This window comes from Drosophila mojavensis, unplaced genomic scaffold (genome assembly GCF_018153725.1).
Source record: "Drosophila mojavensis isolate 15081-1352.22 unplaced genomic scaffold, ASM1815372v1 contig_81, whole genome shotgun sequence".
NCBI classification, from domain to species: Eukaryota; Metazoa; Arthropoda; class Insecta; order Diptera; family Drosophilidae; genus Drosophila; species Drosophila mojavensis.
Window position 1 is genome coordinate 7083822 of NW_025318907.1, and position 14543 is coordinate 7098364.

The 14543-nt window shown below is 41.3% G+C and overlaps 2 protein-coding genes and 1 long non-coding RNA gene across 3 annotated transcripts in view; all 3 read left to right on the forward strand.

Moving 5' to 3' along the window:
• The first annotated feature begins 336 nt into the window (after window positions 1-336).
• On the forward strand, window positions 337-5794 carry LOC6580944 (ubiquitin-like modifier-activating enzyme 1). The gene is made up of 4 exons (XM_002006703.4): window positions 337-1428; window positions 2287-4002; window positions 4067-4375; window positions 4441-5794. The coding sequence occupies exons 1-4, from the start codon at window positions 643-645 to the stop codon at window positions 5224-5226; spliced, it is 3597 nt and encodes a 1198-aa protein (XP_002006739.1). The 5' UTR covers window positions 337-642; the 3' UTR covers window positions 5227-5794.
• Window positions 5795-9037: 3243 nt separating this feature from the next.
• Window positions 9038-9991, forward strand: LOC122757783. Its single transcript, XR_006357935.1, has 3 exons — window positions 9038-9121; window positions 9180-9367; window positions 9433-9991. It is a non-coding gene; the product is annotated as an uncharacterized LOC122757783 (long non-coding RNA).
• A 2380-nt stretch (window positions 9992-12371) lies between these two features.
• The window catches only part of LOC6580945 (matrix metalloproteinase-2), a 106691-nt gene continuing 104519 nt past the window's right edge, over window positions 12372-14543 (forward strand). The window contains exon 1 of the mRNA XM_002006704.4: window positions 12372-13034. Coding sequence (XP_002006740.2) covers window positions 12816-13034 — 219 coding nt within the window. The 5' untranslated portion in view covers window positions 12372-12815. The remainder of the gene's footprint in view (window positions 13035-14543) is intronic.

Consider the following 14543-nt stretch of genomic DNA (forward strand, 5'->3'; position numbering starts at 1 on the left):
TTTTTGCAGTGAATGTTTCAATCATTTCCCATTAATATTTCTGGTTGGTCTAATTTACATTTGAAAAGACGCGCCAAATTCACTGCTGCCACATCGTGGAATCAAACAAAATTAAGCTATCTGGCATCACTTTTTTATTTATAAGTGGGTCAACGCTGTGCACCACTGCCACCTCGCTGCAAATAGTAATCGATAGACTATTAATACTTATCGTTATTCACCACTTCTCGTCACGGCTATCGAAATGGGCAGCATAACGAATTATTAACATGACGATGTTATGTGGCAACTTATGCTGTTAAGCACAGACTCGGCCATCTGGCAAGGCCACCACATACTCTATTGTGAACCGCAGTGCACAAGCAATACTAAAAGATTGCGAATTAAATTTTTGGCAACAGCAATAGTTAAGGGCTGCTCTTAGTGAAAATTGCGAATTTGTTCTACGTTTTAAGTGTAAAGTGTGTGCAATTAGCCAATCGCTGTGTGCATTGCAAACTCAAACATCGTGTGTCGATCGAAATATCAGCAGCAGAAGTCAAACCAATCGTCGCCGTCGCCGGACCCACACTCGTGCATATTTCGCAGTCGTCGTCGTCGACACGCTATTTTAGGAATTAGGCATATAAACAATATCGAGGCATGTCCCGCTCTGAGTCAGCCTCCTGCACCAGCACCAGGGCCACTAGTTCCGAGCCACCACTTTGTAAGCGACTTAAATTGGATGATGCCGGTGAAGATGGGTTGCCAGAAGCATCATCGAGCAGCGGCAGCGGCAGTGGCAGCAGTCAGCAGCAGCGACGCAAGCTCGCTGCTAGCAGCAGTAGCGGCAGCAACAACAACTACGAAAATCACGACAAAGCAAACGACGTTGACATGTTGACAGAGACAGCTATAGCTACAGCTGCCAGCGAAACAGACGTGTGCGTATCGTCGTCTACTTCTGACACGGGCGCAGCGAATACGTCAAAGCATTCTGCTGCCGGTGGCGGGGACGTTAGTACTTCGTCAGCATTGAATAAGGAAAGTAGTAACAATTGTGCGTTGTCCTCGTCCGCGGCGGAAACAAATTTACTGGATACGGCAACAATTGCGCGCACTGTCAGCTCAACAAACTCAGTTAGCTCCACCAATAGCAATTCTCACAACACCAATACTACGACTACCACCGCCTTCACCACCACCAACAACAACAATAACAGTAATAACAGTGCAGTTATGGCTGCCAGCAACAGCAATAGTGGTGGAGACATCGATGAGTCGCTCTATTCGCGCCAACTCTATGTGCTTGGACACGATGCAATGCGTCGCATGGCCGATTCGGACATTTTGTTGTCCGGATTGGGCGGCCTAGGCCTGGAGATAGCAAAAAATGTCATTTTGGGTGGTGTTAAATCGATTACCCTCCATGACACAGCACCTTGTACGGTAAGTGGCTGAAAATCAATAAATTTACTTTGTGTTGCATCTTAATTGCCGCGCGCGCGAAACCTATGAGAAAAAAAAGTAGAATAGAGTGCAGGGAACACGCAATGCAAAAAAAAAGTGATCACTCATGATTCATGAATCTGCAAGAAAACAACAAAGTGAATTTGCGAACTCGCTCAACTTTTGCGAAGACCTCATTTTGTAGGTTATGTTTGCGTTTTGCCTACATAGTTTTAAACGCACCAATTGGGCGAAAAGTAAGAAAAAAAAATGAAAAATTGCTTAAATTTTTTTCATTCGTTTTTTCTTCAGCTTTTTGCTATGCCCGCTTATAGTTCTCGCCAAAAAGTGTGCGAGCGAGGTGACTAGTGTCTCCGTGCCGTCTCTAATTGTTTTTGCTCTACGCTTTGCGTGCATATTCGCTTTTGTTTTACTCTGCGAGCGGGCACGAAAAAAAAATCGAAAAGATTTCAGCGGCACTAATAAAATGCTGAAAAGTTGCTAAGTAAATTTTCTTTGTATTGCATTTCGCTGGAGCGCTAACTAATTTTGTCTTTTCCTAATGCGCATTATACTGTCGGCAGGCGCCTTAGCGGACATTTATGTGCTTGGACAGCGTTGCCAGACAGCGCGCAGATTAACAACTGTTATGCACATATCGCAACAAGAGCTTTCGTATAAACAGGTCACGACAACAGCGTCGTCTCCCTTTTCTTACATCGTCCCCTTATCGCGCCGCCTCTGTCGCATCCCCTGTCGAAAGAGTCAGCGACTTTGAACTGAATTTCACAATCTCGCGCGTTCACTGAACTCCACTCATGTCTCTTTGCTAATACCTCTTCATCTCTTGCTCTGCAGCTCAACGACTTGGCTTCGCAGTTCTATCTAACCACGTCGGACATTGGCAAGAATCGTGCCGAAGCGTCCTGTGCCCAACTGGCCGAGCTAAACAGCTATGTGCGCACCCACTCATATACCGGTCCACTCACGGAAGAGTTTCTCAGGCGTTTCCGTGTCATCGTCCTGACCAACTCGGATGCCATTGAACAGCATCGTATTGGCGAGTTCGCCCATGCGAATAACATTGCTCTCATCATCGCAGAGACGCGTGGACTGTTCGCCAAGGTCTTCTGTGACTTTGGAGAGAAATTCACCATCTATGATCAGGATGGCGCGCAGCCGGTATCCACAATGATAGCCAGCATTACACACGATACGCAGGGTGTAGTCACCTGTCTGGATGAGACTCGCCATGGCTTCAATGATGGCGACTACGTCACCTTCTCGGAGGTGCAGGGCATGCATCAGTTGAATGGCTGCCAGCCTATCAGGATCAATGTGCTGGGACCTTACACCTTCAGCATCGGGGACACCAGCGGCTTTGATGAGTATAAGTCGGGCGGCGTGGCCACGCAGGTGAAGATGCCCAAGACAATTAGCTTCAAGTCCTTGGCACAGGCCGAGCAAGAGCCGGAGTTCTTGATCTCTGACTTTGGCAAGCTGGATGCACCAGCCACTCTGCATGTGGCTTTCAAGGCTCTAACTTGCTATTTGAATGGAAATCGTGGCTTGCCACGCCCCTGGAACGAGGAGGATGCGCAAAAGTTTCTGCAGCTCTGCAAGGAGTTGAAGAGCGACGTAGATGAGCAGCTAGTGCTGCAATTCGCCAAGATCTGCGCGGGCAACACTTGCCCCTTGGATGCCGCAATAGGTGGCATTGTCGCCCAGGAGGTGCTCAAGGCTTGCAGCGGCAAATTCACACCTATCTATCAGTGGTTCTACTATGATGCGCTCGAGTGTCTGCCGGACGGGGGCGTCACCGAGGCCGACGCGCAGCCATTGGGCACGCGCTACGATGCACAGATTGCCATATTCGGAAAGAAGTTCCAGGATAAGCTGGCCGACTCGAAATGGTTCATTGTTGGCGCTGGCGCCATTGGTTGCGAGCTGCTGAAGAACTTCGGCATGCTTGGCCTGGGCGTGGGCAATGGCCAGATCTTCGTTACCGACATGGATCTCATTGAGAAATCGAATCTGAATCGCCAGTTTCTGTTCCGTCCGCACGATGTGCAGAAGCCCAAGGCACTAACAGCTGCCGATGCCATTAAACGCATGAATCCCGATGTTAAGGTTACGGCGTACGAGTTACGTGTGGGCGCTGAAACCGAGAAGGTCTTCTCCGAGGACTTCTTCGGCAAGCTCGATGGTGTGGCCAATGCCCTGGACAATGTCGATGCACGCATTTATATGGACCGCAAGTGCATCTTCAATCGCATACCGCTGGTCGAGACGGGCACCTTGGGCACCATGGGCAACGTGCAGGTGATTGTGCCATTTGCCACCGAGTCGTACAGCTCCTCACAGGATCCCCCAGAGAAGAGTATACCCATTTGCACGCTGAAGAACTTTCCCAACGCCATTGAGCACACGCTGCAATGGGCACGCGACTCCTTCGAGGGTGTCTTCAAGCAGAGCGCAGAGAATGCTGCACAGTACATCTCCGATCCTCAGTTCACTGAGCGCATTCTGAAGCTGCCTGGCATTCAGCCACTGGAGATTCTGGAGTCAATTAAGGTGAGCTATAATATAAAATAATCCCTTTAGTATCCTCATTTCTCACAATTCGAATTCTTTATAGAAAGCCTTGATTGATGACAAGCCAAAGAGCTTTGCACACTGCGTGGAATGGGCTCGCTTCCACTGGGAAGATCAATATGCCAATCAAATCAAACAGCTGCTCTTCAATTTCCCACCCGATCAGGTCACTTCAAGTGGCCAACCTTTCTGGTCTGGACCTAAGCGCTGTCCCGAACCTCTTGTTTTCGATGTGAACGAACCGATGCACTTGGATTACATTTATGCGGCGGCCAATTTGCGAGCCGAAGTCTATGGTATACCCCAAGTGCGTGATCGCCAGAAGATAGCAGAGCTGGTGCAGCAGGTTAAGGTATGGAATCGATGATCAAAGTTTCTAAAGAACATTACCACATATGTGTCTGTAACCCCTTGCAGGTGCCCGAATTTAAGCCGCGCTCTGGTGTTAAGATTGAGACAAATGAGGCGGCTGCCGCTGCAGCTGCCAACAATTTCGATGACGGCGAAGTGGATCAGGACCGCGTGGATAAGATCATATCGGAGTTGGTGAAGAACGCAGACAAGTCCTCGAAGATAACTCCGCTGGAGTTCGAGAAGGACGACGATAGCAATTTGCACATGGACTTCATTGTGGCTTGCTCCAATTTGCGCGCAACCAACTATAAGATCCCACCGGCCGATCGCCACAAGTCGAAGCTGATTGCTGGCAAGATTATTCCGGCCATAGCCACAACTACCTCTGTGCTATCCGGCCTGGCTGTGTTGGAGGTGATTAAGCTAATAGCCGGTCATCGTGATTTGCCCAAGTTTAAGAATGCATTCGCCAACTTGGCTTTGCCGTTCCTGGCCTTCTCCGAGCCGCTGCCGGCGGCCAAGAACAAGTACTACGAGAAGGAGTGGACACTGTGGGATCGCTTCGAGGTCACTGGGGAGATGTCGCTGCAGGAGTTCCTCAACTACTTTGAAGAAAATGAGAAACTGAAGATCACCATGCTGTCACAGGGCGTCTCAATGCTCTATTCATTCTTTATGCCCAAGGCCAAGTGCGCTGAGCGCCTGCCCCTGCCCATGTCCGAAGTTGTGCGTCGCGTGTCTAAGCGGCGCATCGAACCCTATGAGCGTTCCTTGGTATTCGAGATATGCTGCAACGATGTCGACGGCGAGGATGTGGAAGTGCCCTACGTACGTTATACGCTGCCCTAAGCCACGCTACGACCACAACCTACCCTAATCTTAATTGTAACAGTTAAATTATTATTTAAACAAAACAAGAGACACTTTTTTTTGAGTTGTGCGCCTTACAAATTTTTACGGTATGTAGCAGGTTTGCATTTTAAAAAAAGATAAACCAGAACCAGACACACACAGAGACAAGAAAAGGATAACACGCATCTCCTACGCGCGCGCACACACACTAACACAACCACATATACGAACACTAACACACAAACACACACGAACTAATCGATATAGAAATTATATATTATATATGTATGTGTAATCCTATAAGGAAATGGCAAATATTGAATTCGCGTTACACGAGAAATACAAAGACTCGACTTAAAAACAAAAACTTATGAAAAAGAGAAAGAGAAGAACGAAACAATAACAATTTAAAATAGTCTGCTCATAGGTTAAAAATCTCTTAAACATGCAGCACTGTTCGTTTTCTTTTTTTTTAACATTTATTATAAAGAGTAACATTAAAATAAAAATCAAATTGTATTAAAGGCGAAGCAACTGAATAAAGCTGTATATTTCGTATGGTAAACGAGTCCTGGCTAATATCCTTTCTCAGTAAACTCATTTCGTTTGAGTAGCTTTTGCATAAAACCACACGCTTCCCTAGAGCTTTCTCAATTATCTCTGCAGCGCCCAATCTTGACGTTATCTCTATGGCACCCCCCCACCTAACCCTTCGCCCCTATCGGGCTCCATTCCCTTCAGCTACACTTCCATTATGTTTGTTGCTGCACTCGCTCAGTCAGTTAGTAAAAAGTTACGTGACACAATTAAATATTTTATGCCCCAAGACGTTTATGCCGTGTCGGTGGCAGCGACTGCCACAAAAGTGCAATTGGCAAGTGCCAACCCCCGGCCAGCCTCGGCCCCACCTCGCCCTCTAACTTCTCATCACTTCCATCGCCCACTAAAGTTGTGTGCTATAATTAAATATTACACGCAATGCAACTGAAGTATTGCAAAGTTATGCAGCTTCTCTGCTTGGCTCTGCTCTGCTCAGCTGTACTCTGAAGTGCGGCCGGGCAAAGTTTTCCCTCAAATTATGCAGTTAATGAAACAAACTCCTGAGTGAAATACATCGCGTGGGCATCACGTCGACTGAGAGCTGGAAACTGGAAACTGGAACTGGATACGCAGCTGTATGTTTCACATGTACGTTAATTAAATAATTCAACAAAACTTAACTTTTTCTAGCTTACCGTTTTTCTCTCTTTCTGCAGTTAACCTGGCTGAATGGCAACTTATGGGAAATAATCGGGCTGACCAAGGCAATCCCTCCCGTTTGATGAAAAGGCGACCTGGACTACAGCTAATGATAATGCTATTTCAATATACATATTATATTTAATAACACAAACTGAAGACTAAATAGTCGTAGGCATTAGTTGAAGAATTGAGATTGCCCAGCAATATATATAATATCTGAGGGAATCAACTTAATGAAAACTTAACTGACGGTTTTTGTTCTATAAATACCGTTCAGTTGTCAATATTTTATTGACAATTTTTTCAATTACATATATTTTGAAAAAGAACTGACCAGGCACAAACTGCCGTTAAAAGCAGTTACAAAAGATTTGTTTGAAAAAAAAAAAAAATGTGTGGGATTTAGCCGAAATAGTGGAAGCTGGAATACGAATCCACAACTAATGAATGAAGGCCAAGAGGAACCATTTTAGTACATTTTGTCAATTTACTCATATATTGGCTATATTTACACCAGACCTTAAAGAACACCTTAGTTAAATTGAAATATGTATAATTTGGAGACTCAAGCTCTAAAGATGTAAAGCATATAATTTTATAACATATTTCTTATATGATATCAATCTTAATCTTTAATAGTTTTTGAGATCGACGCATTCACACACTTGGCTGCTCGTCGCCCTGCTTAAAAATGTAAATCTATACATTATGGTGGCACGCCTACTTCTGCCTGTCACATAGATTTGAACACAGTCATTATAGCTTGGTTTCCCATTTTAATTGTTATTTTTGATCTCTAATGAGACCATTAGTATTAAAATTTTATTATTACATATATATAGATTTTCTGCATGCTGTGAATTATAATCATCATTTGAAACATCACTATAAATGTGGTCCCGCACTGTAAAATTAATGCATTCGAACGAGATTCGTATTTCCAAAAATGGTATTTGAATAAATGCTTAGAGCTCAGTATAAAAAAATACTTCTCTTTGATAGCTATAGTTTTTACTGTGTTTAAAATGAAAAATTGAAGTAAAAATGATATAAATATATGTATATAAAAATAAAAATATAATAAATATTTATTTATAATCTTTTAAAGTACTTTCCTATCCATGTTGTCTTCTATTGTACTACAGTTTTGGGCATATACAATACAAGTAATAATAATTTAAGGCAGATCTCTCTATTTAAAATGCATATTTAGTCCCGTAACTCTGTGTGAAAAACTCTCTCCCGTATTGCAACGAATACATGTTAACGTAGATCCTTGTGCTTTGGGCCAGCTCATGCGAGTGATTTTGCTTCACGTTATTTTGTATTCGGCGTAATATTACTAACAGCATTTCCCCAGAGATAATCAGAGTTATATATGTAGGTTGCTGTCAGTTGTGCGTCAACTCTGCTGGCCAAATATCGAATGAGTCATGGGATGGTAACAATACGACGAGGGGAATCACTCACCAAACCAGGGTAGTTATAAATTTCAAGTTTTTTCGGACAACATGGCCAACTTATTCAGTAAGTGATAAACGATTAAAGAATATAATGCGATAAGCTAAAGAAATACTTGATACCAATATATGAAGTATTATATATATTTCAATGGTATTAAATATATAGAGCTGTATAGTTTCAGTGAGTCTGAAACTTGCTATCAATATGGAATGTCATATAAATATATACATATATCTAGAGCTGTTTGTACAGTCGGGCAACGCATTAGCTAAAGAATTTTAATGAGTCTTAAATATGCCTGATTAGCTGATTAATTACGCCGTAAATCAGTTTTAAATAGTATATTTAAAAGAGCATTTAAAATTCTTTATTACCCACTGATGCGACCATATACAATACAAATCTTTTGTGTGTACCGTTTCTTTGTTGTGCTACCCTAACAGAGGGTATCACGAGTATGTTGTGAAAATCAGAGAACTATTTATATAATATGGAAGGAACTACGATTATCAATATAGTCGAAAGTCAAATGAATCCAAAGAGCTTGCCTATGCATCTTTTATAGATTTTTCATTGCTCCAACATAAATTACATGAATCGGACATCTTAGGTCATCTCTTGATTAAAGATGTTTAACTATTTAACATTCTGTTAGTCTACGTACATCTGTACAAAATAAATAGATAATATATAAAAAATACATGTCTTTGAGTTTATCTAGACTGCAGAAGCCAAACGTCTTTGTTAACAATTCGTTGCAATATCTAGTTAGTGTATTCAATGCTTTGTTTTTTAATAATTCTTTTCTCTTTTGTTTTTATTTTTCATGACAATTGTTGTACGATGACGTCGTAAACCGGTTGGCTAAAATCCAAAAAACGTGAAAATTTTAAATTATACGCGTACAAATTTGTGTGTTTTTTCTCGCAATTTGAATGTGAAATCTCTCATGCAGTCTGATATTTTCACTTTGTTTTGCTGGTTAATTAATTAAATTCAATAAATTTTCACTGCCTGGTGACACTTTTGTTGATAATGAGGCGAAAACGCCAACATCGAATCTGATTAATGGAACGTTCTCCATTTAAATCGTCAAGGTAGACGCGCCGGCCACATGATGGACCCGGACCTGGGTGCATTGCACGGCTGCGTGGTCCAAGGGGAACATCACCAGCATATCGCAGCAGTTATGACAACAAATTTGTTTATTTATAATCTTTTCATATTATTAATTGCTCAGATAGATGACAATTTGGAGGCCACACGAAGGCCGCGGTTCACAATTGGAATGGCATTTCCTGTTGCCACAAAATCAAACTTTTACTTGCTGCCTGGATCATTGATTGGATTACTCAGTCCGATATCTGCAGCCGAATTCACGGGTTCCGAAAGTGTGAGTGCGAGTATGTCTAATAAGTGGTTTTTATCACAGGTGTATAGTCATCATTACATTATTTTCTTTAATTAAACTACGAAATATTTTAATATCCCATATAGTTGACAATGTTAACTTCAAAAACTGAAAACAACCAAGTCCAGTGAGTGCAAAAGGAATGGAGATGATCGATACGAGAATATACGAAAGGCCTCTTGATGTTCGACTTGTAGCTAGAAAGGATAGTCGATGGAAAATATAAATTAACTCACTTGCAAAATCTTGTACGAAGCCGGCACTTAGCTTCACTTCTCAGAAAATAATTATTACCTCCATTTGTAGTATATTTTATGTTATATTTAATAACATTTGTTTGGCTTTTTTTTCTCTTTTTTTCAAAATAAAGAAATTATTTGCATTTGTTTAGCAATTTAGTTGGAGGGTATCTATGGAGCCAAAAACCAAATCCTACAAATAGTACTTTTCTATATTCATATCCATATACATTTCTGATTTGGTACCAATTTATATATAAATATGTATTATTCCAAATATATAATCTCATTTAAATTTATTACTGAAAACGTCTTGATATTTGGACTAATTTAAGCAGGATTTCTTTGGCTTCGACCTAAATATTACCAGTCCATGCAGCTTTTAAGAGTCGATCGGATAGCAACAGATATGGCGAAAGGCAATATTTGTGAAGTGAAATTAAAATAGTTTTCCGTTTCCTGTCACGCTTTGGTTACTGTGTCGTCTGTGGAAATGGAACGTGATCGACTTTGCACACCTCTAGAAATATAAATAGAGACACATTTATGTAGCTGTAAGTGTGTATATGCAAAGCAGGACAAGTAAATCACATGTCCATTTATGAAAGCGCGCGCATGTAAAATTATTTAAATTGAGTCATCACAAAGAAAAACGAATGTGAATAATAATAAAATTGCACAATAGGAAACGGTGGCAGGAACAGCAGCTCATTAGACATCCATATCGGCCAGACAACGTCGTTGGCGCCCGCGTCTATATATGTGTGTAGTATATACATATGTCGCTCAACTCGGCACATGCTCCGGACCATAATTGATTTATGTCACGAACTAGCTTCAAGATATAACGTATTTATCAGCTGCAATTAATGTGGGAGCGCAATATAAAAAACATCATGTATGAATATGCATATATCAAAGAAAAACAAAGAACAGATAATGCCTGACTCAGTGGGCATTGACATCGGCGATACTAACCTTAGTCCTCCCTCCGAATGCACTGCTCATTTTATGCGCACTATCTTCACAGCATAAGAAGCTTCGTGCATACGCAGCGGATGTGCCGATAAGTCAAGGCATCCGATCTTGACCATGACAACCGGGCGTACACGCAATCAATATAATTGATCGGAAGTTACGCCATAGATATTGAGTAATACCCTGTTATCATATTGATAAGGTGTCGAAACATACTTTTTGGAATTTCTTGCAGTCATATTTTTCTTGTTTTTCTTTTTGTGGGTTACTACGATGACCAAGCACAGTAGGGCATGCACAGTGGGGCAATGATGGTGGAGTAGTGAAATTTCAATTGACGATTGATCCCACAAGACCTTAAGGCTGACTCGTCTCATTGGAGCAATGATACAAATTCATGTATTCTGTGTGGAGACCGAGCTCTATGTCTACGATTATAGGTTAAGCATCGAGCATTGGGCAATATTAAATGACAATAAATTAAATTTAAATGAATGTGGATCACAATTATCGACAATGTGTCAGCTACACAGATCAACTGAAGGCGTACGTAAATTCTTTGGAAAAACTAATTTTATTGTAAGTTATATCTACTCTACATGTAGACCGAATTAGTCATATAGATAAATGCACACATATGTATATGTATTAACACAAATTAATATAAAGTGGACTAAATTAAATTAGGAAAAATTTCCGTATGTTAAATTGTTAAATAAATATATTTTTAATATATTTACACAAAATGTATTTTATTTATTTAATTATAGTAAATATACTTTTTTTTTTAAAGTACTTACTAATTAGTAACAAATACGAATTTTCTCTTCATCTTTCTTACGCTACAAGTTCTCTTTAGTAGTGTCCACGATAAGTGCACTTCAGCACTGCAACACTGTTTTTCTGCAGAAGTAGCATTGGTACTAGAAAAAAGTCCTACAAAGCAACAAAAACCGACACGATAGACAAGCAAGTAGCAATACTCGGTCGATCCTCAGTCGTGCATGCACAGCATTTACGAGTGAACGGTCAGCTGTGCTCTCTGGTGTATTGCAGCGATCGTTGTAATCGTTTGCTCTTTGATTTCTTTGCCGCTCTCTTTCTCTCTCTCTCTCATGCTCACTGCGGAACTGAACAGAAAAGTCGACAACAGAGTTCGTTTCGTGCTCGCTGCTCTGACATTCTTAGTGTCGGGCTGGCAGCGAAACCCAGCGCAAGGCGGTTAGGCGGACTAACGAGATTTTTAGCGTTGTTTTATACGAAAAAAGAAGGATTATTTAAATATATTTGTATGTGCTTTTATTGTATATGTATGTATGTGTGCTGTAAAAATGAAATAAAGAAGACGCCTTCTACGTAAGCCAGGCGAGTCGCGTGTGTTGTTTTTTGTTGTTGTAAGAAGGCGCGTACGCAAAAGCAAATAACAACAAAGCAGAGCGTTGAACGTACCGCTGTGTGCGTGTGTGAGTGCGTGCGTGGGATTACTGCAACAAATGCTGCAACATCAGCAGCTGCAGTAGAAGCAACTCCTTTGTATACGTATCGCGTGCTAATTAATTGTGTCGTTGCATTTAAAAAGGCAAACAAAAGCAATAGCCAAATAACATCAGCTAAGCTGCGTTTAATCGTGTGTCGGTGTCGGTGTCCGTGTCGTGTGTGTTCGAAATTTCGAAATTTAAATTAAATTTATTACGAAAACGTCTGTTGTGACATCATAAGTAAAGCAAACGCGAGAAAGAGTCAAAGCCGCGGAGACCAAAGTAGTTGCCACAACAAAAACACAAAAAAAAAAAAAAAAACAAAGCAAAACAAAAAATCGAAAAAAAAAAGAACGGTACAAGAGCTACACACCCGCCGGTGACGCTGCTTCAGCTGCTGCTGCCGGCTGTTCGGCAGTGCGCATGTGTGTATTTAGTGCGACCACAGCGACTACAAGAGCAACAACAACAGCAACTACACATAGCTGCATTTAAAGTAAAAGTGAAAAGCTCAAGCAGCAACGGTACAAATCTAATTTGTTATTGCAAGCACAAAAAGTTCTCGCAGCTTGCAGACTCTGCGGCAGCGTCAAAAAAAGTGCATTAGAAGCAAAAAAAAAAGGGCAAGTGTTTTGCGAGTGTTGCCGACTTCAATTTATAAGCACAAGTGTTGCCGACTTTCAGTTACAAATACTTACATATTAGCATATGTAAGGAAAGTTGTGGCTTACAACCTGCCAGTGTTTCCCTGTTTGCATTTAGAGGAGCACAAAAATGTGTTACACATGTGGATGCCTGTCCTCTGTTGTTTTTGTTGTCTGTTTGCTGTTGGCAGCTGCAGTAGCCAATATTCATCAGCTGCAGACGCATTACAGTCACAACCATCAGCATAACAGGAACACCAACAACAACAAGAATAATAAATATGATGAGCAAGGGGAGCTGCAGCAGCTGCGAAGCAACGAAAAAAGTAGTGTCTCTGAGGATACAATAGTAAGTAGTACAGTAGTAAGTAAACATGTAGTATTTACTTAAAATGAAAGATCAGCAATAGACATCCACTTCATAAATTTACAAATAAAGAAAAACATCCATACAATTTGTTGTTGTGCTTTCTTAAGTGCATGCAAAACTATGTTAATGACTTTTACAGTGGTCTCTATACGCATTTATGTGCATTTACAGGGATCTGTCTGTAAATCGCGTATCAGTAAGGCCAGCATAAAGTTATAGCGAAATGTCTTTCAAGATTGTTCTTATCGGCCTTAATGTATTAAGTACTTACAAAGTCATTGACTTCCAGTAAGCTGCTTAATAAGATGCATTTTGTTTCTTTGCAGTCCCATGTTCTTCTTTGTGCCCATGATCCCTATGTTATTTATTATGTTATTCAGCAATGATTCATTCATGGCAATATTCGTTGTTCAACCCCTAATACGTTACCTGCTTGCTGCCAATCTAATTCTCCGAATTCATTAGGAAACTACCAAACACAACCGCAACAAAACAAAGACAAAAGACAACAAACAGTTGCAGCGCCAACAACACTAATAACCACAACAATTGAAAGGTCTGCGAAAGACATTTTCTTCGCCGTAGTTTTGCCAATTAGAATTCGGAAAAGTTGCCTTGCTAGCAAATTGCAACAGTTTTCGCGACAGTGTCAACAACTTTATAAACAACTCAGCAGCAGTACCAAAAGCAACAACTCAACGCATTCTATATGCGTGTGGGTGTGCGTTCTAGATAACAGAACTTTATTTTACTTCACTTTCTATGTACATTTCCGAGCATTTCCGTTTTGGGCATGCGGCCGCAATCGCCTTTGCCCCCAGTTTTTCATTCTCTCAGCTCCAAGAGCAGCAGCAGTAGCTGCAGTAGCAGTAGCAGTAGCAGCAGCAGCAGCAGAGACAGCTGCTCCCTCACCTCCTCCCATTTCATCTGCTCCGTCGCCAGCAACTTCAACTACTCCCCTATCATTTTGTCTTGGTCTTCGACTTCGACTTCGACTTCCACTCGCGTCGCGTCATAAGCGCGATATGCGTGGAGTGTATGTGAATAGAGTTACTCCGAGTGTTTGCTTGAGTGTGAGTGAGGGAGTGTGTGTGCATGTATGTGTGTGTGTGTGTATGGGTATGTTATGTGTTCAACAACCGACCGATGCCTTGCCGGCGAAGCAGCAACAGCCCAGACGGCGTTGTCGCCACGGTGTCCGTGCGTCCGTCTGTCCGTCATGTGGCACATACATATCTCTGCTATATAAATGCATACACACAAGCACACACATGCATATCAGCACCCGAGGGCGGTTCAATTAATAATCATAGCTCTGCAGAACTGTGTTACGCAAATTCATTGACATCAATAAATCAAATTTTGAATAAAATTTTGTGTTTTAATAAAACGAGATTTAAAATCTAACTTTTTATCATGCATGATTTACATAAAATTGTTTCATTGGCTTAAATTTATTTAATTGAATTAATAATAAAAATTGTAAAT